Below are 24,865 nucleotides of genomic sequence, written 5' to 3'. Positions count from 1 at the left end.
TTAACATGTTCAATAAAAATCATGTTGTCAACTCAGCTGTTTTGCTTTTTTACCCAATTTGATGGGGGAAAAGAGTATTGTGTTGAGAAAATATAAATAAATGAATGAATCCTCCTCGCCAGTCAATAAGTAAAACAACCATATTCTTTAATAGTAATATTCTTTTCAATATGAGGGTGAGAACAGAAAAATAAGAAGCTTCTGCTAAAAGAAAAGAATTGACAGATTTTTAATAGGTTGTTTTTATGAAAACTTCTCTGTACAGGGTTGCCAATAGATTTGAAAATCTGTGATATTAACGCAGAACTTTTTAGAGTAGAATTCAAGATTAGTAGCTTCTAGTCATTGATTTTTATTGATTTTTCTCTGTTCTATCTGTAATTGGCTTATATAGGAATAGCCATACATTTGAAAGATTAAAATACTATATTGTACTCAGCTAATCCCTTTAGTTAGAGCAGCTTCATTAACAATTATGAAAAAGGAAAAATTATGGCAGAGTCTAATGGAAAACCTTCCTAATTGATAAGTCTTCCTTTCATTGAGTTACTTTTTTATTGAATTGGGCTTCATCTTTACCTAGAGCTTAGACAGATGGATCCCTGAGGAGCTAGAGTCATGAAGGAATTAAATGCTGAAGCCACTTTTAAATTCCTATACCTGTTTGTACCTAAAACCGGAAACTGCTTTTCATACCAGACTGCATGAATGACTCTGTAATTATGTAAATAGGAACCCCTGCAACCTCGCCTCCCCTACAGCAGGACTGTTGTCAGAAGTACAGATGTTGTCTGTGGTGTTTTGTTTTGTTTTGTTCCCTTTAACACTTAAACTCTTTTTCAGTTTTGACCTCTAGCAGCTGGGCCAAACTGACTGAAGATTCAGAGTTGGGGCTAAATGTTAAATTTGCTCCTGTAATATCCATCTTGGCTTGTTTAGATCATAAAGCTAAAAATTATTCCTATCGCTGTACAGGGTTATTAATGACCCCTTAAGACTAGGGAATCATCACGGAGCATTTTGAACTCATCTGCTTCAGTTAATTCCCCCTAACTGGCTGGTTCTTATGCTCAGTCCCTAGCAGACCTCCAACAGCAGGAAGAGGAAACCTATGCTGATGCCTGCGATGAGTTCCTGGACCCCATCATGAGCACACTGATGTCTGACCCTGTGGTGCTGCCGTCCTCCAGAGTGACTGTGGACAGATCCACCATTGCCAGACATTTGCTCAGGTGAGCTGGCCCCCAAAAGCAGCCTCGGGAGTACACGTGTACCTTTATCTGCTGTCGTCTTTTTCTCCCACTGCAGTACTGTGTACCCAGTAGGTACCCCAGATTGTTAGTTTATTAATGTGCTGTGTGGAGGAAGCATTTTGGTAGAAGTATATTACCTGATTGTTAAGGATGTCAACATCTGATATAAGACACTCTGTTAGGAAATGCTGGCGCTAACCTTACCTCTTCTTCCTCAAGGAAATAATTCCTATCAATATTTATTATAATATATGTCAACCTGGAGTATAAGTTGACTTGAAATTGTGGCTCAGCTAGTAAAGAATCCACCTGCAGTGTGGGAGACCTGGGTTCAATCCCTGAAAAAGGAAAAGGCTACCCACTCCAGTACTCCAGTATTCTGGCCTGGAGAATTCCATGGACTGTATAGTCCATGGGATCGCAAAGAGTCAGGCACGACTGAGCAACTTCCACTTTCACTTTTAGTTGTAAAAATGTAAGACAGGTTGTTGGGGATTTTTTCGTTTTTAATTCAGGTTTTACACTCATCACATGGCTTTATCAACATTCTGCTCCAACTGTTAGACTCAGCCATGGTGACTTCAAGTTTTCCTCAGCCTACCTCCTCTAAGTACAATATTAGATAGAAATGGGTACTGGGAGACTCTGCCTATTTAAAATGAAGTTATATAAGCTGACCCAGATCTAGGGAAATAATGTTTTTTAAATATTGGAAAAAAGAATGTTTTGCTTGATGGTTTGTGATTAAGCACTCACTATATGCATGATGCTGTGCTGGGCAGTATGTCTTTTCCAAAGTGTCACTGAGAATTTATATTTTCATTATGGCTTCAGAATACAGAAAGAAGATATATTAGCCTTTAAAATATGTTAAAAATCATCTTACCTGGGAGGAAGCCATAATCTGCATTAGTTGAAGAGCAGTTGGTTAACTAAATCAAGTGTCAGTCAACAAAGCTTTATCCCTTAACATCTTATACTGTTTCAGGAGTCTGTCACTTAAACTCCAAAGAGCTCTTTATGCTGACATGATTATACAGGGTCTCTGTCCTAGGGAAATGGAATCAAATACCACCTGAAGAGCAGGGCTTCCCTGGTGGTTCAGATGGTAAAGCATCTGCCTACAAGGCAGGAGCCACAGGTTCAATTCCTGGGTCAGGAAGATCCTTGGAAAAGGGAATGGCACTCATTCCAATAGTCTTGCCTGGAGAATTCCATGGACAGAGGAGCCTGGCAAGCTGCAGTTCATGGGGTCACAAAGAGTCAGACACAACTGAGCAGCTAACACACACACACACACACAGACACACACACAGACACACACACACACACACTGAAGAGCAATGTTGAGACAATGTTTGTAAGCAGAGAGACAAAGTAAGTAAATAATCTGCAAAGAAACCTCTCCCAAATCACTCTCTCTCTCCTTTCTAACCTCAAGCTAGCACTTAATTCAGAATCATAGTAATACACTCTAGCTTCAGTCTCAGGGTGAGATGCCCAGGTGTTCTGTTTTTGGCTGAGGATGTGAGAACTCACAGAAATAACCCCATCTCCCTTTTTCTCTTTGTCCCAGTGACCAAACAGATCCCTTTAACCGTAGTCCCCTCACCATGGACCAGATCCGGCCAAACACAGAACTAAAAGAAAAAATCCAACGGTGGCTTGCAGAGAGGAAACAACAACAGAAGGAGCAACCTGAATAAATGCTGTGACCTAAGCAAACCAAAAACCAACCCCAGAGTGTAGATAAACAATTGTGGTTTCTCTCTTTCTGGTTCTGTTCCTTTCCTTTTTCTTGTCTTTTATTTTATTTTTTTTTCCCTTTACTGAATTAGAGAACTGCTCTTACTCAAATTATGATAATTAAAATTCCTAAGAACTTTACAATGCACCTAGCTTGCAGGAAATTATACTTCTTCTAGCATCACCACATTTAGAAATCATCACTAATTTTTACCTTTTGTTATCTCTTCCTGTTCCTTCTCCCCTTTCCTACGTTAAATTATATTAACTTCAGCTCTTAAAACCTCCCGCCTCCTTACTATTTCTTCTCCAAGAACTGCTAAACATCTTTGGTGAGCACTGCTTTTAAGTATATGATATCACATGTTTCAGTGACAGCTGATATCAGAAAGTCCTATGTTATCAAGGTACTTACTAGTTAGTCTTCATGACCCAGACTTCAGGCCTTTTCCTTGTTATAGCTCTACACTGTTACAGAATAACTTTTTATATAAAAGCAGATACCCTGATGTTTGAGTAGATTTTTTTAATAAGATGACAGATGAGATGAAAATAGGAATCTTACGCAACTTTGCTGGGTAGCGCTCAGTTTTGTGTTCTCTTGTAACTCGGAGATACCTTGGAGGGCAAACACTCCTCCATGGAGTTGTCATTACACAGAAAACTTAGCCCTATAATATTTTTAGGAGGATTGGTAGAACAAATTTGCAGTTTTGACACTTTATTCAGAAAACTACAATGTGAAAAAAGAAGGCTGTTGGGGCCCTTTTTATCTACTGGAAATCAAGGACTAGGCTTGTGTAGAAAAGTTAGGCAACAAATATTGTAACCATGAGACATGTCATTTCAAGACACTAATATCAGCAGAGTATCTCAGTATATATATATATATATATATATACACCATGTACTTTTTTATATTGGCCTAGTATAATACAGAGAACCACTTTATATTGTCTCTTCCGTGGTAAGATGTATGCAGTGTATAGCCATGTTTACTAACACTTACTCTAGACAGAATTCTAGGACTGTAAAATGTATATAGTTCATGTTCGTTTGGGCTTATGACCTGAAAAGAGCTGCTGCTTCTAACTTAGCCTTAGGTCATCAATTAACAGAATAGGAATTTGAGCACAACCATGTCCGCAAGCCATTTTAAATGTCCACTTAGCCCTATATAGTTATTTAGCAGGTGGATGGGCCCCTCACTTTACAAGTTGAGCTTGAGCTCCCTGCTAAATCGTGCAGCTTAACATGCTGAGTAAGTCGCATTCCCCAATGGACTGTCTATACCAGTATCCTTCTGAACCTGAAAATACAGTAACAAGAGTGATATGATCTAGAAGCAGAGGTCATTGCTTCACTTCAAGGACATTATTGTTAACCATAGCCTCTTTCAAATAAGACTGTAGTTTTATGGTAATACAATACAAGTTGTTATAAGCAGTCCTTGATGTGTTTTTGATGGTTCCAGCAGGAAACTCGGAAGTTAGAGGGCATCCCACACTAGATAAAAACTAGATGTTGCCTGTCGCTGTGCTTATAAGTGAAAAAGGCAGTCCAGGACTCTCGCAAATACCAGAATGTATGATAGTAATTCAGTGTGTTCCCTGGGCCTTTAAGGCACAGGTTGACAGGATTTGTTTATTTTCTGAAAATGAGCTTCATTTCCTATTTATTATCTTCTACTTCTCTGAGAATGAACTGTATAAAAGAAGCTTCAGTCTACTTGCATTTATCTTCCAAACCCAATCAAATAGGATATTTTCACTTTTAAAAGAAGTGAGGAAAAGACCAGAGTTTTATAGGAGAAGGGAAGGAAAAAACGGGCACAAAACCTCAGAAGGCAGCTGTTCCCAGCAGCTTTCTAGTTAACAACCTCTATGCTGCCTCTTGTATCTGTGTCTATATTCCACTTCTGTATAAAGTCTTCAGATTGTAAGCCTTTTCTGGCAATTTTTTTTAAAGCTCTTTTCCTGAAACTTTTTATGAGTGGCTATGGCACCATGAATGCTGCTGAGTATCTTTAAACTCATCACAAAAGCAAGTGCGTAGCTTAAGGCCACTGTTGGTAAGGAAACCGGTGTCCTCCGTGCCTTTTTCCTTTCCTTGCCATAATTCAAGAACATCCCAAAAATGAGACTAAAAAATTATCGTCTTGGTACAACATGGTGCATATGGACACTTGGAAGCTTAAAGAGGGGTGGTGTTATCTAGAACTCAGAAGCAAGCTCTAAATCTATTAGAGCAGACTTTCTGACATACCTAGCTTTGCTAGAGTATGGTAGGAAAATGAAGATTCTTTAATCAACTCTAGTATTGCTTACTAAGAGGGTAATACTAAACTTGGAAAATTATTTAAGCAGGCTTTATCAAGCAATCTGAATTTGTTTGTTTTTAATATAGTTTTTAATGGATATGTGAAAACTGAAAGAAACTTCAAAGGTTTTTTTGTTTTGTTTTTTTTTTAATGGTGCAGGTGAAGGTGCCAGTTGCTATTTGGTGTCACACTCTACAAAAGCTTCATTACTTTATTTGATGCTGGTTGCTAAGCAGCCATTGCACAGAGCATAAGTCTACTGGGTGCCTTTACAAGCCAGAGGCTGATGCTGCACTGTTGATGTCATGTGAGGAAATAATGCACATGCTTTAACTGGTAAACAGGAAAATAAAAAACCTGGAAACAAAATGAGCAAAATGACAAAAAGATTGATTGAAATAAAACTTGATCAACATAACTATTTTGAAACATTCCAGGAAAGTTACTTCTTGTCAAACTTGCCTGGGGGTGTTTGTTCAAAGCCTGTATTTAATAAACGAACATCTGACTTACAACCTTTGTTATCATGTCCTTTATTACAGTATTAAAAACTTGGGAGCAGTTTCAGAAATCCCTCTGAAAACTTACAGGGCTCTGAACGTCACTTTTTTTTAAAAAGGTGGTAGCAAATGTATGGCCTGGCCGACCTAACCTGCCTTACCAGGCTTCTGGACCCCGGAATTATCTTCAGATGAGTCTCCGGGCATGTTTTTTCCTAAGCAGATCACATTTGGCTTCACTTTTTTTCATCTGACCTAAAGCCCAGGTCTTTTTTTTGCCTTGCCTTGCAGCATGTGGGATCTCAGTTCCCTAACCAGGGATCGAACCCTTGCCCCTTGCATTGGAAGCTCAGAGTCTTAACCAGTGGACTACCAGGGAAGTCCCCCAGGTCCTTCATTCTAATCATTCACTATCAAGTTCCACTTTCTTGCCCCTTGTTTCTGTACCCCTGCTATGCAAAACCTCAGCCCTGATTAACCCAAGCATTCCTCTCTGCTCCAGTATCCCAGCCAGACTACTGTTGAAGAAAAATAACACCATCTTTAGAGTGGTACAACTGCAGACTTGTCCCTAATGTTCCCTAACAACCCTTCTGTGTGTCCTTAACTTCAACAGCTAGTCCAAATTTCAACCTCTTACATTTTCTCCCACCCTCCCACTTGCCCTTCACACTCAACATGACCTTGCCTTCTACTTCATAGCCTGCATAATTTCCACTTTCAAACTTCATCATCCCATCTGTGGAAAAGGCCCCAAGACTCCAAGGCTAATCACTCCAACTATTTCCGGTCTCATTCAGAATTTGGTCAATCCCACTTCTCCATCTTCAATCTCCGTTGATTTTCCTATATTTGGTTTTCTGACCAGTATCCCTTTATAGCCATATTTCTTCACTCCTTCACTCTGGCTTCTATCCTAATTGTTTGAGCCTTCTCTGGTTAATGTTTCTATATAGCTATATTAATTTTCTAGTTCTTAATTTTACTTCTCTGGAGTACCAGGCAACTGAATCACTCCTTTGCTGAAGCGCAGTCCTGACTTCTTGGTATCACTCTGATTTTTCATTTCACCTCTAACTATTCCATCAATCCGAGTTTTACTTCTATTTATGCTTCCCCGGGTACATTATTCTATTTTCTTCATCGAAGGCCATATCCCCACGTATATCTTTTCTTCCAGTCATATTAACCACAAAGTTCAGCTCTGCAGTACATTGCTGTTTCATTGTATATCAACCCAAGGATCCCCTTCTCTAAGAAGCCTTCCCACATCAGCACCACACATAATCCTATACTAATGCCTCTTCTGTTTCCATTGCCACCTTTTCAAATCGCAACTCTGCCACTCACTAGCTCCGTAGCCATTTATTTACCAATGCCGGCCTTAAGTGACGCCACTACCTAACACACAAGACTTTCTTTAAATTCCAAAAAGGCTGAAAGACTGGAGGCCCTCGGTAACTGTGATTTTGTCCCTTGGTATCTGCATAGTTCCTTGAGACTGGTTAGGAAATTAGGGGAACTGGATTCCAACCCTGATAGAGCAGTCAAGGGAGACGGATTACAAAAGGTCAACTAAAGAAAGGCAATGGGCTGAGTCAGGTGACAGGTTGTGGCGCCTGCTCCGCCTCTAATTTTACGTGTCTGGTCTAGGACCCTCTCTGCCTTTGTAAGACGAGTACGTTGGCCTAGAAAAACTGCAGCGGTGCCCTCCAGCCCTAATTCGTCTCGTTCTCTCAGAAGACCTGCAAACCCACCCCAAACACCCGAGGTCTGCGCCTCGGGCTGCCCGGGAGGCGCAAGACGCATGCGCATTCCCTCCTCGCGCCGGCCTTCCGGACCTCTGCGAGCGGCTGCCCAGAAAAATGCCTGCTTCCCCGCGGAACTCCTTTGTATTTTACGTGCTCTCTGATCTCATCTCCTACCCACTTCTCTGTGACTAAAGAAAAGAAACTGGCCCAGTGGGTGCCGGAAAGACAGTGGGACACCTAAATATCTCGGACCGGCGCGGAAAGGGGAGGCCTGACCTTGGAAGCGGACCGGGGTCCTGCGGCAGGTCCTTCCGGGCGGGTGACATTCAGCCGGCCTGTCGGGGCGACGGACTCTCCGTCCTAGTACCATGGCCCAGTTTGTCCGTAACCTCGCGGAGAAGGCCCCGGCGCTGGTCAACGGTGAGCGGGGCGTTAGCCAGCCGGCACGGGTAGCCGGGCGGGCTGGGAGGCCTGCGAGGGCCCGAGGGGAGGATTCGAGCGGCCGGAGGGAGCTGACCGGGCCTGAAGTGGGGGGGTGGGGGGGGGGGCGGTGAGGGAGAAGATAGATTTGCGGTTCTTTTTTACCCTTCCGCTGGCCAGGCCTGCGGCCTGGGTTTTCTCTGCTACCCAGAGGTTCTGAACTCTGACCGCGACCGTGAGGGGAGGGAATGTGCCAACAGCCGGGGTTGCCCAGCTGCAGCCGCCATGACGCCCTTCGACCTCCAGGAGGAGGAATACAGAAGGGATGCCTTTTTTGCGAGAGCGAGGGAGACGGCTGGCAGAAATACGTGAAAGCATCGAAATACGGTCCCATCCGCTTGTCTGCTTCTCAGTGCAGTATTTGGAAGGCTGCAGAATTTCTCAGGATGTATGACCTTCGAAATATTGCCTTTGCTTTTTATTTTGACCAGATACTGAGATGCTTCTCCTTTAAGGAAATTTTTAGGTGGAACTGAGCATTACGGTCGAGTATTCCTGCTCCGGTAAACACAGAAAGGGATATGGGTAAACAGTAATGTTTATTATCATTGCTTAGCGTTCGTGGGGATACTGTTTGAAAAAGTTGGATGTGTCCTTCAATGGTGGAACGTTGTATTGGAGAACAACCTTGAATAGTCACAGCCCAGAGTAGTAGTCTTCGCAGTAAATATTTCATTTGTCTGCAAGCTATTCATTTTATCCCCAAAATGAGATCAGTTAAGTAGACGGAAGCTCTTCTTCGCTAGATGTGCTGTATGTGCTGTATTCTAGTTAAGTGGTTGAAGCACAGATCTCTGAATGGCTTTCGCTCAGGTTTGATTGTGAAAGTGAATAGAACGAATTTTTTAATATGTGTAATATTTTTGAACCTATTTTACTGCAGTCGGTATTTTCTTATTCGTTGTCTCCTCTCTTTTCATCAGCAGTAGAACAATGAAGGCCTGACAGTGCCAGATACTATAAATACTTGATCCTCTCCTACAGAACCCCATGGCCCACTACTATTACTATCAGTTTACACACTTTACCAAAGAACTTACGTTTGCAACTTGACTAAGATAAAAGCTCTACTTTTTTACATAATACAAGGAAAAGTAGCAGTGGCTTCATTATTTGAACTTTATGGATGATTTAAGGCTGATAATTATAATCACAAATTTCAGGTGGATTTTTTATCCTCCCTCCATGGCTTTCACATCTTTTTGGTGGAGCGTCTTGGGGAATTGCAAACTAATTTTAATAATAATTTACAAAAAGAAAAGTAACGTGAAAATAATTTTAATTGTGAGCTATATCAACCATTTCCTGTATTATTATGAATAATTTAAAGATAAACATTGTTATCCTTTGAGAAGTACTCAGGAGAACTCAGCTGGGCCAGAATATTAAAGTGGAGCTGCATTTTGCTTTGTCACTTAACTCCGTGGTGTTAAATATTAATGTTAAATGTCTTTTTAAAAATTACTGGTTTTATCTGTTAATTCTCCTGGAGGACAAAGAAGCTTACAGAAATAAGCAATTTTTTTCATCAGACTTCCCCAAAAAGATCATAGAGTCTGGGGATTTTTGTTTTTATTTTTTTCCTACTTACTAAACTCGAGACTTTGGATTTCACCAGCTTTTTCAGTAAACCTCTTTCTGTTCCAGGAGCCAGTTCAGGGTACTGCAGTGCAATGAGTTGTCAATCTCCCTAGTCTCCTGTGTATGTGACAGTTTCCCAATCTTTCCTTACCTTTCATGACCTTGACAGTTTCAAGGTATTTATGTAGGTCTCTGTCTAGGTATCCTATAAGGATGTTCCGCGATTTGGATTTATCTGGTGTTTTGGTCATGATGAGTTTGGAGCTATGAATGTTTTTTCTTTTTTCTCGTTTTCTTTTTTTGGCTGTACCTGGAGGCTTGGGGGAATCTTTGTCCCGAGACCAGGGAGACCTGCGCCCCCTGCAGAGGAAACGTGGCATCTTAATCACTGAGCCCCCAGGGAAGATCCATGGAGCTATGGATTTTGAGAAAGAATACCACAGATGTGAAGTCCCCTAATCACATGTCAGGATGTCTAAACAAGTGACATCCAAATGTCCTCACTAGTGCAATTAGCTTTCATCACTTGGTTAAGGTAGTTTCACTAGGTTTCTCCTAAAGGTACTATTTTTTCCTTTCCACACTCTGTTCTTTAAAAGCAAGTAACTAAATTAGGGGAGGCAGAGTCAGGATTCTGTCTCCTATACGAGGGAATATCTACATATATTTAAATAGAATTTCTTCTATGAGAAAGATATGTCTGTTCCCCATTTATTAATATTTGTTCAGTCCATACTGTATGGACTCACCTACATTTATTTCATACCTTGTACCTCCAGTAGTACATTATTTTATTTTGTTGCTCAGATTGTTCCAGCCTTGGCCATTGAGAACCCTGTCAGTTTGGCACCTCTGCCCCTTTGACATCCCCCTGTACTTTCTAGTATTGTGAGATAACTGCGACTTTTTCTCCTGCCATGCCAAATGACCTGCAGGATCTTAATTCCCCTGCAGGGATTGAACCTGGGCCCCATCAGTGAAAGCCCTGAGTCCTGACATCTGGACTGCCAGGAAATTTCCCAGACTCATATATCCCCTGCCCCAACCTTAGAATTTGCCCTTTCTCCAAGGAACCTTAGTTCCTTTTATTGGACAATTGCATTTTGAAGCTAAGATCTAGATACTGGGTATGTTCCTTGCTACTCGACTGTGTTAGTCACCCTTTACTCACAGAAAATAAGTTCTAAGACCTCCGACAGATGTCTGAAACTACAGATAGTAGTGAGTCCTGAATGTTAATTTTTTCTTACAATAGCTATGATAAATTTTAATCTATGAATTAGGCACAGTAAGAGATTAACAATAATAAACTAGAACAATTATAATAAAATACTGTGATAAAGGACTTCAGGGCTTCAAGCCGCAGGAATTTCCTCGTGGCTCAGGAGGTAAAGAATCCACCTGCAATGTGGGAGACCTGGGTTCGATCCCTGGGTCGGGATTATCCCCTGGAGAGGGAAATGGCAACCCATTCCAGTATTCTTGCTGGGAAATCCCATGGACAGAGGAGCATGGCAGGCTGCAGTGCATGGAGTCACAAAAGAGCCAAGCACGACTGAGCAACTAATACTGCAATAAAAGTCATGTGGACGTGGGTTCTCTCTCTCAAAATAATCTCTTTGTACTGTACTCACCTTTCTTGTGAGTGAGATGTTATAGTGTGTATGTGATGGGATGAGGTGGGGAGCAGGATGTAGGTATTGTGATGTCGCATTAGAATGGAGCAGGGACAGCATGAGATTTCATCGTACTAAGGCATACAATTTAAAACTTACGGATTATTTCTGAGATTTTCCATGTAATATTTACAGACAATAAAACTAGAAAGTAAAATCACAGATAAGGGGGGACGGCTGTACTAGAATATCATTGCCTGTAGGCCTTGATAGTGGGCAAGGAGGTATCCGTATATAGGCATTCCTCTACTTATAAGAAAATTACATGCCAGTAAAATTATCACAAGTTGAGAATATTTTAAGTTGAAAATGCATGTGTTATACCTATTCTTCCAAACATCGTAACTTAGTCTAGCCTACCTTAATCTCACTTAGAATACTTATATTAGCCTACAAGTAAGAAAAATCCCTTACCATAAGGCCTGTTTTTATTTAAAAAAAAAAAAAAAAACCTGATTATCTCATGTAATTTATCGAGTACTGTATTGAAAGTGAAAAAACAGAATGATTGTGTGTTGACTATTTACCCTCATAACACATGACTGGCTGTCAACTGCAGCTTGCTACCCCGTACCCAGCGTTAAAATAGCATTACAAGAACGTATGGTACCCACTGTGGCTAGCCTGGGAAAAGATCAAAATTCAAAGGTTCATTTTTACTGATTGTGTATCTCTTTCACATTGTAAATTGAACCATCGTAAATTGGGGACTATCTGTATACTCACCCATGGATGTGTAGACACGCACAGTGTGGGGGTTAGGGACACTGACCCCCATGCAATTGAAAATCCTAATATAACTTTACAGTTGGCCCTCCATATCCACAGTTACATATCCATTCATTCAGCTAACCTCAGATTATGAATTACTGTAGTACATATTTATTGAAAAACATATACATATGAGTGGATCCACACAGTTCAAACACATGTTGTTGAAGGGTCAACTGTAATTGTTTCTATATCGATCCACCTGTATATCAACTAAACATGAATTTATACTGAATGTCTCCAACTCTAATCCGGTACCACTGGATATATTTTCCCCCCATCTAAAACCCTTCTATTTTAGTAAGAAACCTAGTTGCCATCATCCACCATTCATCCACTTATTTTCTGTTCATCCCTTGTATACATGTAAAAGCAATCTCAAACTTTTAGCCTGTGTTCCCTGAGAAGCAAATTTACTAACTTAAGTACAGCGTTTGTATACATTGTACTGATTTGTTTGTATTTTTTTAAGAGTATTATATCTGTGTGTTGAAGATAATTTTAAAGACAGTTTGTTGACTGTTAAGACTTTTTCTCCTTGATAACACCATCTTACAGGCATTGGCAGTTCTGTTTAGAATTCTCTCTTAGAGCTTTGTATCTGCTTAAAGATTTACCCATGGCTCTAAGCCAGAGGATGATGGAGATAGTAATTTTAAGAGTAGTGAAATACTTAAATACAGGCAGTTAATAACAGGGGAAGTGCCAGGAACTTTGGATTATCAGTCTTTGAACAGCAGACACTTGATGGATGCTTATGTATTTGTGCAATTTTTATTATGCTATCTTGTAATTTTTTATGTAAAATACCTTTCTCTGCTGAATCACTATCATAGTCTCCCTTCTAACCTTGTTAAAAATCTTTTTTTCACAATAGTAAATACTGTTTACTACTACTGAGGAATTTCAGCTTAATAACAGATTCAAGTTTTGGCTGCTCCTAACAATACATGTAGGTTTTATTTTTATTATTTGTGGTATTTTGAAGGAAGAGCAGCTGTGCTTTTGTTAATCTAGCACATATTGATGAGGGTATCCAAAATGGGTACTAATTGGTATAATTCCATCTGGATTTGTGGCCAATATTATGACAAGTTTTAATCTCATTCCTAAGGATGCCATTCTACTTAAGTTTTCTTCCCTCCCCTTCACCACTTCCCTCCAAATTTTTTGTCTCTACAGGAAAATATGGTTACATTGCTGCTCTTTTCTTGTTTTTGAATCCAACTTCTAGTAACTTTGTAGTTAACTAGATTTGCCATTAATAAATGAAGTACCAGTACTCTGGTATTGGCCGCTGGTGAAGTCTTGGCATAATTGGATGTGCTTATAGCTTCCTGCCTGACTGAACTGGCTTGTGACACAGGTGTTCTGTATCTTTAAATGCCTCTAGTTACCAGGGAGCAGCTTTGACTCTTCACACCGGGTGCACATTTGGTATAAGCAGTGAATGATTGTGATGCATGAATAAATATTTGTGTCCAGCCCACACATCTGCTTCTTTCAGTCTCTAGTGAGTTCATCCTGGTTTTTTGTTTTGTTTTGTTTTCCAGCTGCTGTGACTTACTCGAAGCCTCGATTGGCCACGTTTTGGTACTATGCCAAGGTTGAGCTGGTTCCTCCAACCCCTGCTGAGATCCCTACAGCAATTCAGAGCTTGAAAAAAATTATCAACAGTGCTAAAACCGGTAGCTTCAAACAGCTCACTGTTAAGGTAACTATGGGCTAAATGAAAACGTATGTGCATACAGAAAATGTCTTCCCTTGGGATTTCTCTGATTGTTTTGATTAATATATGTATTTTTCAGTGAGGCTGGAACCAGCATAATGAGAGATGATCTCTTTTTTGACTATGGAGAAAGATATTTACCTTTCTAACTTTGTCATCTGGGTTGAAATAATTGGACTGTTTTATGTCTTATATTACTAATAATCTTATAATGAAGAAGTGGCTTTTTTTTTACTGGGTAGCTTTTTTTTGTTTCCTATTTGGGGTTAGTGCATTAAAATAGGATCATTTGCTTTGTTGATTCTGTACTTTTTTGTCTGTAGTCCTGAAACTTTCCCCAATTTGGCCAAAAGATTTCTTGGACTATATCACAATCAGGTAACTTAACATTCATGGGACAAAAATACCAAAACCTAGAAGCATATAATATGATATGAAGGGTGGAGATAAAATCTAAAGTCTATAAAATTAGAATTTGCAGGCTTCCCTGGCGGACTGGTGGTTAAAACTCATACTCCCAGTATCGGATACACAGGTTTGATTCCTGTTCAGGGAACTAAGATCCCACTTGCCTCTCAGCACACTCCTCCTGCTGCCGGCCCCCGCCACAGAGAGAGAATTGGAGCTTGGATTTTACGTTTGCTTGATCTAAGCACAGGATACAAAAAGCCTAAATAAATTATTGCCGGCTTTAGAACCTGCATTCTAGAAAATATATTTGTTTTTCAAGAGATTTCCAGTATTTCTGGTTTCATTTGAAGGGGGAAATTCACTTCCAGGTGCTAAAAGAAAAAGGCCCAATTTTGTTGTGGAAAGGTTTTGTTTTTCAACTTGAGTTTCAAGATCCATATTTGTGCTTGTATGAAACCCTGTTTTCTGGAACTGTGTACATACTTTTTCTCTTAGGGCAATAAAACACTCATCTGTGAAACTGAGGAATTGCTGAATACTTGGAAAGAATTAAACCAAATAATAAATGAATAAAGATGATGTCTAAAGGGAAAGATAGAATACTTCATCTTGCAACAGAGTTTCTTTGGCCAGACAGAAATGTCTATTCAGAGACTTGCCTTCCTATAGCCATCCTTTCATATGAATGCCCTTTCTAAATGTGGCAGCTATTTCCAGGATGTGGGTTGTTTTAGGGCTCATAAAGTGTCTCATAAACTAATAATGAAAGGGTTAAGTCAGTTCAGGTCTTCAAAGAATGCTTTGAAAGAATTTATAAGCTCTGGACTACTTACCTTACATAATTGAAAGTTCAAGGGTTCTCAGCAGTTAAAGTTAACATCAGTAATTCTTGACTTTGATTAAAACTGCCCTCTAATTTGAATAGCATCCTTATATTCTCTGTCACTTAATCCTGGAAAAGAATAGTTTTAAATAGATAAGAAGAAAATGTACATTAAAATTTGTGCTTCTTTTTTCAGGAAGCTCTACTGAATGGCTTGGTGGCCACTGAGGTGTGGATGTGGTTTTATGTTGGCGAGATCATAGGCAAGCGTGGCATCATTGGCTATGATGTTTGAAGACCAATTTTTAACATGTGATTATATTTGCTTTATTATTCAAGTGTTCTTGGACCATGTGTGAACAGACTGCTATTTGAATAAAATAAGACAATGTGTCAGAATCAGTGTTTTCTCTATCAAACACTACATGGAAGGTCACAATTTCTGATACTAAGTTGGATTGTCTTTTGCTTCAATATATTAATACAGCTCTAAATGCATGCCTTTGCTTAGCCTGCAATTTGGAAAAGATATATATGAGTATACCAACCTGGTACCTGTATAAATGAGGTTAACTTTATTTTGAAGGCTTGAAACAAATGATATTTAAGCTTTATTTCTAGAAAAGCTGAGGGAAAGGCTTTGAGAAAATGAGAACTTGCTCCAGTAGGAGAAATAATAATACCATGTGCTAAGTATGATATAGTTAAATCACATAGCATTAAGAATACAATTTGGACTGTTTTTCTTCGCAAAAATCAGAGAAAGATCCCATTGACAACACTTTTTTGTCAGTTTGAATATAGCCTCCCAAAAGAACAGCATGATGATAATCTGTGTATCTTTGTAACATCTTTAACATTAGGACAGAGTGAATGAGAGCAATAACGTGTTTTTCATCTGATTTTGATATTTGTTATATTATTAATCTGTCCAGTTTTTAAGGACCTATCTTCGCAAAAATAAAAATATCCTATAGATATTTAACAGGGTTATGATTTAGTATTGTCCTTGGGTCTAAATAGTATATTATGTCCTGAAATAAATACAAGTGATTGGTATCAGTCTGTCATCTTGAGCCATTTTATTGAGAATTGGGAGTGATTTAATCATTGATTGGCATTTCCTGGGGTTCTTACCATCTATGAATAGCTCGCTGGTATGTTTCTAAATCGGTGGTAACTCTCTTGCAGCCACTGCACAGCATGGAATAGCAGCTGATGATAACCAAAAGATGATTGCATGTTGGAAAAGCATGGCTCACAATATAGTATTAATCCTTTCATAGTATTGAACCTTTATCCAGTCAATCCCAGATTTATCAGCTGGTTTGGAATGCTGCTGCTTCAGCCAGTAAAAGGCACAGCTTTACTTCATGATAGGCAAGAACTCTCCACGGAGACACTGCTACTCTGCCTAGCTTACTGCAGGTGGTCAAAACTGAAACTACCTCTTTTCAGAAGCATTCAGTAACTTAAAATATGCATAGCAGAAGACTGAGAAAACCCTACTACAATAATGGTGATTTCTGTGAGTTTCTGTATTGCATGTGTGAGTGAGTAGTGCAGTTAATTTTTTTAAATTTAAAGGTATTACGTGGTCCGCTGGCAGTAGTAAGAACCTACAGAGCGTAGTTGATTCATGATATGTAATGTGATTTTGTTTTGACCACATGGTCACACCAGAAAGTCCTCAAAATAAATATTTACTACTCACTTCACTGCTACTTCCTCCTCCTTTGCCATCTGGCACACCTCTGGTGTATGGTGGCTAACAGTGTATGTACAGCATTCTCTTGTGTTAAAATAGCAGTGGACTTCATGAAGCAGCCATTTCTGCCGGCCTAACAGTTTTGAGCTCCTAAATCCCAAATGTTTTGCCTCCTAGCACAGAACTGTTTAGACTGTCCTTCACTAAAGTTTTTGTGTCAGGTTTTTGCTATTGGCAACTTCAGTGTACCTCAGGTATTTATGGTGCACCTCCTAAATCCAGGTATGCTAAATGGTAGGAACATTCATGAACAAGACTGTTAACTGTTTCACAGGGCTTGGTCTGGTTACTCTAAGCATACAGTTGGGGTAGCGTGGTATTCTGTGATGAAGAAAGTACAAGGTGTGAATGGAAGAGTTCAACCCAGAGTCCCAAAGAAAGGGATTCTAGGGAGGCTGTCAGAGGACCTAATATCTGAAGTAAGCCAGAAGAGTAAGAACCACAAAGAATGAAACAAAGTATGCTGAACAGGTAAAACAACCTTGCAAAAACTAGTAAGTGAGAGAAGATCTGGTGCATTTGAGGTGGTTCTGAGAGCACAGTACAGCTGACCAATTACAGAGGAGAGTAGTGAAGGGAGACCAGAGATAGTGGGGACCAGATCATAAAGTGTCTTTATACCACATTAAGGATTGGACTGTGTTTAGGACAGGAAATGAGAACCCATTGAAGGAAGTATATATGCTTCCCAAATTTCTAAGGATAGCTCAATATAGCTTGCTATTTTATTTTTTTTAAGTTTTAAATTATTTTTTTTCCATTTATTTTTATTAGTTGGATGCGAATTACTTTACAATATTGTAGTGGTTTTTGCCATATATTAACATGAATCAGCCATGGATTAACATGTATTCCCCATCCCAATCTCCCCTCCCACCTCCCTCCCCACCCCATCCCTCTGAGTCTTCCCAGTGCACCAGCCCCGAGCACTTGTCTCATGCATCCAACCTGGGCTGGTGATCTGTTTCACCCTTGATAATATAATATAGCTTGCTTTTTTAATATTTCATATTTTGTATAGCACTATCTCATTTAGCCCTCAGCTTTCCTCTGAGGCATGTGGCATAAATGGGACCCACTTAAGAACCCAGGAACTAAGCATCAGAAACACTCCGTGATTTGGCTAGGATCCCATAATCAGTGGGACCACAGTTGGGCTCCAGGGGTGATCTCACATAGTCTCTGCCCCTCCGTTACTCCTTACATACTTCCCTCTGTTGAATCACAGTTCCATTCTGTGTTGTGTATTCTCAGTGCTGTCTGTAAATTCTCAGTCCTTTGCCCTGCTGTCAAGCTGTTAAGCTTTCTTGTCCCATTAGATGTCAGTCTACCTAATCTTAATGTAAAGTGATCTCTAGTTTTGTGAGACTTAGTATTTCCTAATTAGTTTGGTTTTCATTTCTACTGAAATACAAATTGGTATGACCATGAATACTTTTCAGATAAATACAATAGCAATTCCACCAGAGATTCCCTTACCAGGCCTGTTTACCCAATGAAAGGCCCTGATACTATTAAAATACTGATAAAATACATGCCAGGCCTTTAGCCTTGACAATATGCCTTAGCCTTACTTGAATCTCATTCTGCCACCAGTCAGGGTTTCGGCCACAGTTTCTAACCAGTCCCCATAAGGCTCGAAGCTTTAATTTTCAGATTATGTACCCACTGCCCCTGACTTTTGCAGTTTTCTACCACTCACCATGCCGCTCTGTATTTCTTGGTAAATTTTTTCTCCTGACTGTCACTCTATAAAACCCTTATAAATGGCCTCCCATTTCCAAGATTTCCTGTCTGTGGTCCCTTCTTTACTTCAGTCAAAGTGATCTTATCAAATTCTTAATTCTGGGTAATTTCAACATACACATGGATTGGTAGTTTTCAGAGAAAGGAAACTTAGAAATTTTAAATTCTCAGGCCCTACCTAGAACCTAGGTGTGGGATCTGGCAATCTGTTTCAACTGTTGCTCTAATTTCTGATGCATGCTAAAGTTTGAGAACTGTTGACGTAACTGATGCTTCCAACAAACTATCCTCAGTTCCCTTAGAAAGTCCAACAGTTATGTCTTCACCTTCCTTGGGCACTCATTCCTGTCATTACCAAGAAATTCAACCACTCCATAGTTCCAGTTTCACACATCCCTTTCTCTGATCACCTGTTACTTATCTTTCCAGCCCATTCCCTCTAATAGCCCAACTATTAATTTGGAGTCACCATGACCATCAATAAATTGACACCTCCCTCACACCTGATGTCCTCTTTGCCTTCCTTACCCAGTTTGTTTATATTCGATAGTCTATCAGGATCACTGTCTTAAACCCTGAACTGCCTTGCCTCTCATTTTGTTGTATTCATTTGCCAAAACCACATCCTTGGCCAAATCCGCTTAGTCTTAGTCTGTACTTGCACCCATGTAGCTGAGTGCAGCTGGAGGAAACAGCCAAGGTGGCTAGTCTCACTATATTCATGATCAAAACCTTAAGAAGGCGCTTAGTGCTACCTGACAACCACACTGTTTCTCGGGGCTACTATTTGTGTCAGCTGGTGATGACCTGGCTTGCTACTTAACTGAAACCGAAACAATTGGAGAACTTCCATTGACTCCCACAGCATCATCTCACATACTGCTATCTGCACTCATAAATATTCTCCACCTTGCCTAGATCATGCTCTTTTTTAAAGCCATTCCCTCTATTCAAGGTCTGTGCTGCTCTCATTTATGCCATTTTCCTACATCATTAGTTTCTCCCCCTATTCTGTTGTTCCTAAGAGTGTATATACGTATTATCTACCCCCCTTTTATTTTTTTTACAAAATTAGCCCCCTTTTGCAACAAAACACCTTAAAAGTTATCAGTATTCGATGTCTCCAAATCCTTTTCTCCCTTCAACCCATTCCAATCCAGCACTCATTCCTACCACTCCACTGAAACGGCTCTGACACATTAAATGGGTCACTTCTCAATCCTCACTTCATTTGATCTTTCAGTAAAATTGGCCTCAGCTATTTCCTCCTGCTTGATGCACTCTCTGATAGACTTTCAGAACTTTCCTTTGGGCTTCCTCCTTCCTTAGTTTTTCCTCACTTCTCAGGTTCCTTTTCTGGTCTCTCCTTTGAACTATTCCAAACATAAAGCTCAGTTCTCCCTCCCTCCCCCTCCCCCCATCATCCATTAAAAATTTCCCTTAAAGGGAGATCTCATCTAGGTTTATGGTTTGACACATTTTAGCTGACAACTCTCATATTTATAGCTGTAACCTATACCTCTCTAGGCTTATATGCCTCTCTACCTCCACTTGGGTGTTTAATAGGTACTCAATATATCCAAACTGAACTCCTGATTTTCTTCCCCATCCCCATCCCAAACCAGCTCCACAGTCTTCTCCCTCTTAGCTGATGGCAGCTCTGTCCTGGTTGCCCAGGTTAAAGACCTTTGGAGTCATCCCTGATTCCTGTCTTTAATGTTCCACATCAATCCTTCAAGAAATCCTATTGGTTCTACCTTCAAAATATGTTTATCTCTTACGACCTCCACTGCTAACACCAAAGTGCTGTCCTCTCACGGGGATTGCTGAAATGCCCTTATAAATGGCCTCCCATTTCCAAGATTTCCTGTCTGTGGTCCCTTCTTTACTTCAGTCAAAGTGATCTTATCAAAAGGCAAGTCAGATGATGTCACTCCTCTGCTCAGAACACGTCAGAGGTTCCTGCCTTGCTCGGATTCAAAGCTAAATCTGAGTAGGCTTACAGTAGGCTACAAGGTCCAACAAGATCTGGCTTTCGCCTCTCTCCACCTTCTTTCTCACGCTGCTCCACGGGCCCCCTTGCACTTCTTCAAACGCACCAGGCAACTCCTGCCTTAGCACTACTGATTACTTGGCTTGAAATGCTCTCCCTCAAGGTGTTCCCAGGGCTGGCTTCCTCGCCTCACTCGGTATTTTCAGTGTGAGCTTCCCCAAACATCCTAGTTACAATTGCCAGAAACCGCCCTCCAAATACCCCTCTCCTGCCCTGCCTTCCAAAAATTTCAGCTTCTAACATTTCACATGATTTACTGGTTTGTTATGTTTATTGATTTACCTGGCTAAAATAAATGCAAACCCCAAAAGGGCAGAAGTTTTGAAAAATCTATTTTGTTCACTGATACATCCCAAGTTTCAAGTATATAGTCACTCAATACAGATGTGATGAATAAGTTAATTTATCCATTAATGAATCTGTACCTTTATAAATGCTATTCCCCCCAAAAAATAAAAAATAAATAATAATAACAATAAATGCTATTCCCTCTGCCTTTATCCTATCTCTCTTTTTTTTTTTATATTGTCTCTTTCTACCTGTATATCTCTGTTTTACTTTATGAAGTCTTTTCTGATTTTCATAAACTGCTTCCCTTTGCCCTCCTGTTGGGCCTCTTATAGCACACAGCATTGTACCCTAATGACACATTTAACATTTGTTATTCCCATTGCTAAACTATAAGCTTTTTAAGGAAAGTACAGTGTCTAATTCAGCTTTGTAATCCTAGCCTATCACATTATCTATCTGGCTTGTATATCATAGGTTTTCAAGCAGTAAATCAGCAAACTCTGACTTAGCGTGTTTGGTGCTAGGTTGATAAACAGCAGAGTTTAGTGGCAGTTTGCCACAGAGGGAGATGCAGGCCTGGGGGACTCATTTCCTGAAAGCCTGCAGGCTCAGGCTGCTACAAAGCTGATGCCAGCTGAGTCACTCCTGCATCTCAACCTCTAACTCTGAAACTCAGAGATTTGGACCTCTGATTAGCAGACCTTCACTACCAAGCAAGGTTAATTTAACCCAGGGCTGCCTTCTCATAAGGCCTCAGAGAGAAGAGTGAGAGGGTGGCAGCAGAAGATCCTTTACAGAAGACCTAGCCCGAAATCTGAAAATCCTAGAAATTCCTTAGGCATTGATCATCTTAACTCCCTCTTTCTCTGCCACGCCTGCCTTTCAGGATTTATATTCTTCATAGAGCTGAAAGAAGCACATCATATCTAAGTTTGTAGCACCACACTCTTCCTGATAGGATTTACACATGCAAACTATGAAAGGATTTTTATAGGAATTATATGTTAAACTTATTGCACAAAGTAAAAAAGGTTCTTTAGAGCCTCGAAGTTGTAATACATTCCAGTGTTGTCAAATCCAAAAGCAATTAAAACACTGTTGCATGGTTTTTGACTTACAGCCTCCTTGTTAAAATGGCTATTGTTTCCCCTAAGGATCACTTACATTTTTACCTTGACATCATCTCACTTTAGGTCTCAAGAGGGTAAGGGAGTTAATAGAACAAGTGAATAAGTATAGTTCTGAGATAACAGTGAATTCCAACATGATAGTAGAAAAATGGTTACCGTTTTTAATGACCTTTCAGGTGGAGGCATAGAAAGAAAGCCATGTAAGCCCAGGATTTTTGTTTTTGTTTTAAACGTAATGTTAACCAAGTAAATATTATCAGGAGTGATGTTTTGATGATCATTGCCTTACTTTGAATCCTGTTATGATTTCATCTGAATATTGAATATTGCTAGTAGAAGGATGCCTTATTGCATGATAGCCATGTTACTGCTACATGAAGGAAACTAATTTCCACTTCACTGGAGGCTCCAAATTTCACCCCACTGCACTGAGTGTAAACACTCAAGCCAAATGGCCCTGGAGTTGAGACCCTGGAGTTTGTTTACTCCACCATCACCATCTGGCCCCCCCATCCATCCATCCCAGAAGAAAGCTGCCTCTGAAGACTGAAAGCAAGGCTCTCAAAGCTGTCTACAGGAAGACCTACATAAAAGATATATCAACAGCAAAACTCTTTTTCTTTTCTCTCTTAAAATGGCATCTTTCACTGCATATTTTTCTTATTTGCCAGTCTCAGCTAAGGCAAAGGGCTTATGCAAGTTAGCAGAAGCCCCTTAACTTAGAAGTTTCTAAACAAAATTTTACTCTCCTCACTTTTCAGTGCAGAATGAAATGAAGTGGAACTGTTGGCCGGAGGTGAGTGAAACAGGGCTAGAGAACTGGAATACAGGACCTGATTCCTGGTTTCCTAACTCTTAACTACATCCTCTTTTTGCTCGGATATTTAAACTGGTTATTGCACTGTGAGGGGCAGGAATGGGGGAGGGGGATGGTTTACTTTTTTTTTTTGATGGTTTACTTTTTATGTGTTTATTCACAAACTTACATCTGAACTCTAACTCATATGTAAGACACTTCAACTTCAGCAGGAACAAGTGATGATTCATAATGTATCATTTGTTTTAGAGTCCCATAATTTTTCCTGGGTCTTAAGCAATAGGATTTTCTAAATGTTACTAGACAGAACTCAGAGAAGAGAATAGGGCTAAAGAGAAAATGCTAAATGCTAATCCTAATTATTTTAAAAGTCAAATTAACCAGTGATCCTTTAACTACCAGGTCTCTACCCATAATGTTTCAAAATAAATTTCCAGTTTTTGAACTCGGTATATAACTACACCAATTAGAGATATTAATAAATGCAGCTTTTAAACCAGGCTTACATTTTTGTGTCACAGGTTATGAAGTCTTTGCCTTGTACGGTGATGGCCATGTTCTCATTCTTTTGTTTGTTTGGTTTTTTACCTTAATTATCTACCAAAAGATATACAGTGGGTATTTTTTTTAAGTCTAGGAATAAATTAAGCATAATGTATGCATTGTACTATAGAGTAAAAAACATATCACAACAGCCTTACTCAACCTGCCTTGAAAAAAATTACCTTTGGGAAATCTTCCAGACAGTCATGATTGCTGGAGAGAAAATAACCAAATGTTTGTGACTCAAAGGGCTTCTTCAAGTGACAATAAATTCTAGTCTTTCAATGCTAACATCTTCAATTGTGGAAATTGATCTCAGAATTCAGGAATTGGTAGCTTCCAGCTCCTCTGAGAATATCCCTCAATCAACAAGTTGTCCATCTAGCTAAGGGACAGCTTCCTAGAATTAAGACTGAAGAACCTAGGTTATAATTAACTCAGACTTCCTCCTCTTGTACCTTGGCCATGACCTTAATCCTCACCTAAATTTTCCATCCCATCTACGGATAAAATTTGTTCTTTTTTAGACCAACTGAATTCTAGTCTTGTTTGTTAAGGTGGGTTAGCATTGGTGACTGAAAGGAATCCTAAACCAATTTCAGACCATTTAGTTAGATTTTAAGCATTTCTCAAGAAAAGATAGACATCTCAGTGGGAGGATAACATTGTTCAGTTTTACCCTCTTTCTACCTGTAGTTAAAAAAATAAAACAAATACTATATGGTAATGTTAAGTAGTGAATTTTTTCAAAGTAGTCTGGAGACAAACAAAATGTTTTTAATACTAGGAACTTCAGCCTTGATAATAAACAGAAGAAATTAAATGATAAAATGAGAAGGGTTTTGTAATTTAGCAGCATTCAACTACATGGATTTAAAGTCATTTAAGTGAGACTCAGTAGGTCCACTGACTTAACTAAAGACCTCAAAGACATTACATGATCCCCTTGGCTCTTACAATTTCACAAGAGGTAAGGTTTATGGGATAGAGAAGAGAATCAAGTGTCTGGTAGGTATGAGAGTTGAGATTCAAAGAAACTGTTATGCACCTTTGTTCACATGCAAGTCTTCAAGAAAAGAGGAATGACTTACCTACTACATTCAGAAAAAAATAGAAACTATCTAGCACAGACTCCTTCAGTTTCCTCCCCCTCTTCAACTGATCTATTTCTAATTATACTCTTCCCTCCTTTCTCCTCCTGGAGGAAAACATTTAAAACATTCTTTCCAAAATTATCCTTCCACATTTGCTCTTGATTCTCTGCCTTTCCACTCTTCAACTGAATTGTCCTACCCATTCCCCATTTTCATTTGTTTCATTTGTTGTTTCATTTATTAGTTCAACAAACATGTATTACACTCTTGTTATTAAGTGCTTGGGATACTGAAAATAAAAGACATATTTCCTACCTTCAAAGAGCTCAAAGGGAAGCGGTAGCAAAATAAACAATTACAGATCACACAATTACGATAAATC

At 39.6% G+C, this 24,865-nt stretch overlaps 2 protein-coding genes across 3 annotated transcripts in view; both read left to right on the top strand.

The window, feature by feature from the left end:
* UBE4A (ubiquitination factor E4A) overlaps positions 1–5,834 on the top strand; it is a 38,871-nt gene extending 33,037 nt beyond the window's left edge. For both annotated transcript variants that reach the window (XM_065946309.1, XM_065946310.1), the window contains 2 exons: positions 1,075–1,232; positions 2,830–5,834. In XM_065946309.1, coding sequence (XP_065802381.1) covers positions 1,075–1,232; positions 2,830–2,959 — 288 coding nt within the window. In that variant the 3' untranslated portion in view covers positions 2,960–5,834. The remainder of the gene's footprint in view (positions 1–1,074; positions 1,233–2,829) is intronic.
* Positions 5,835–7,758: 1,924 nt separating this feature from the next.
* ATP5MG (ATP synthase membrane subunit g) lies at positions 7,759–16,100 on the top strand. The gene is made up of 3 exons (XM_065944553.1): positions 7,759–7,990; positions 13,632–13,792; positions 15,238–16,100. Exons 1-3 carry the CDS (start codon positions 7,939–7,941, stop codon positions 15,334–15,336), a joined length of 312 nt encoding a protein of 103 aa, XP_065800625.1. The 5' UTR covers positions 7,759–7,938; the 3' UTR covers positions 15,337–16,100.
* Positions 16,101–24,865: the final 8,765 nt, after the last annotated feature.

This window comes from Muntiacus reevesi, chromosome 9 (genome assembly GCF_963930625.1).
Source record: "Muntiacus reevesi chromosome 9, mMunRee1.1, whole genome shotgun sequence".
In the NCBI taxonomy this organism is placed as follows: domain Eukaryota; kingdom Metazoa; phylum Chordata; class Mammalia; order Artiodactyla; family Cervidae; genus Muntiacus; species Muntiacus reevesi.
This window is presented reverse-complemented; position numbering and strand designations above follow the sequence as displayed.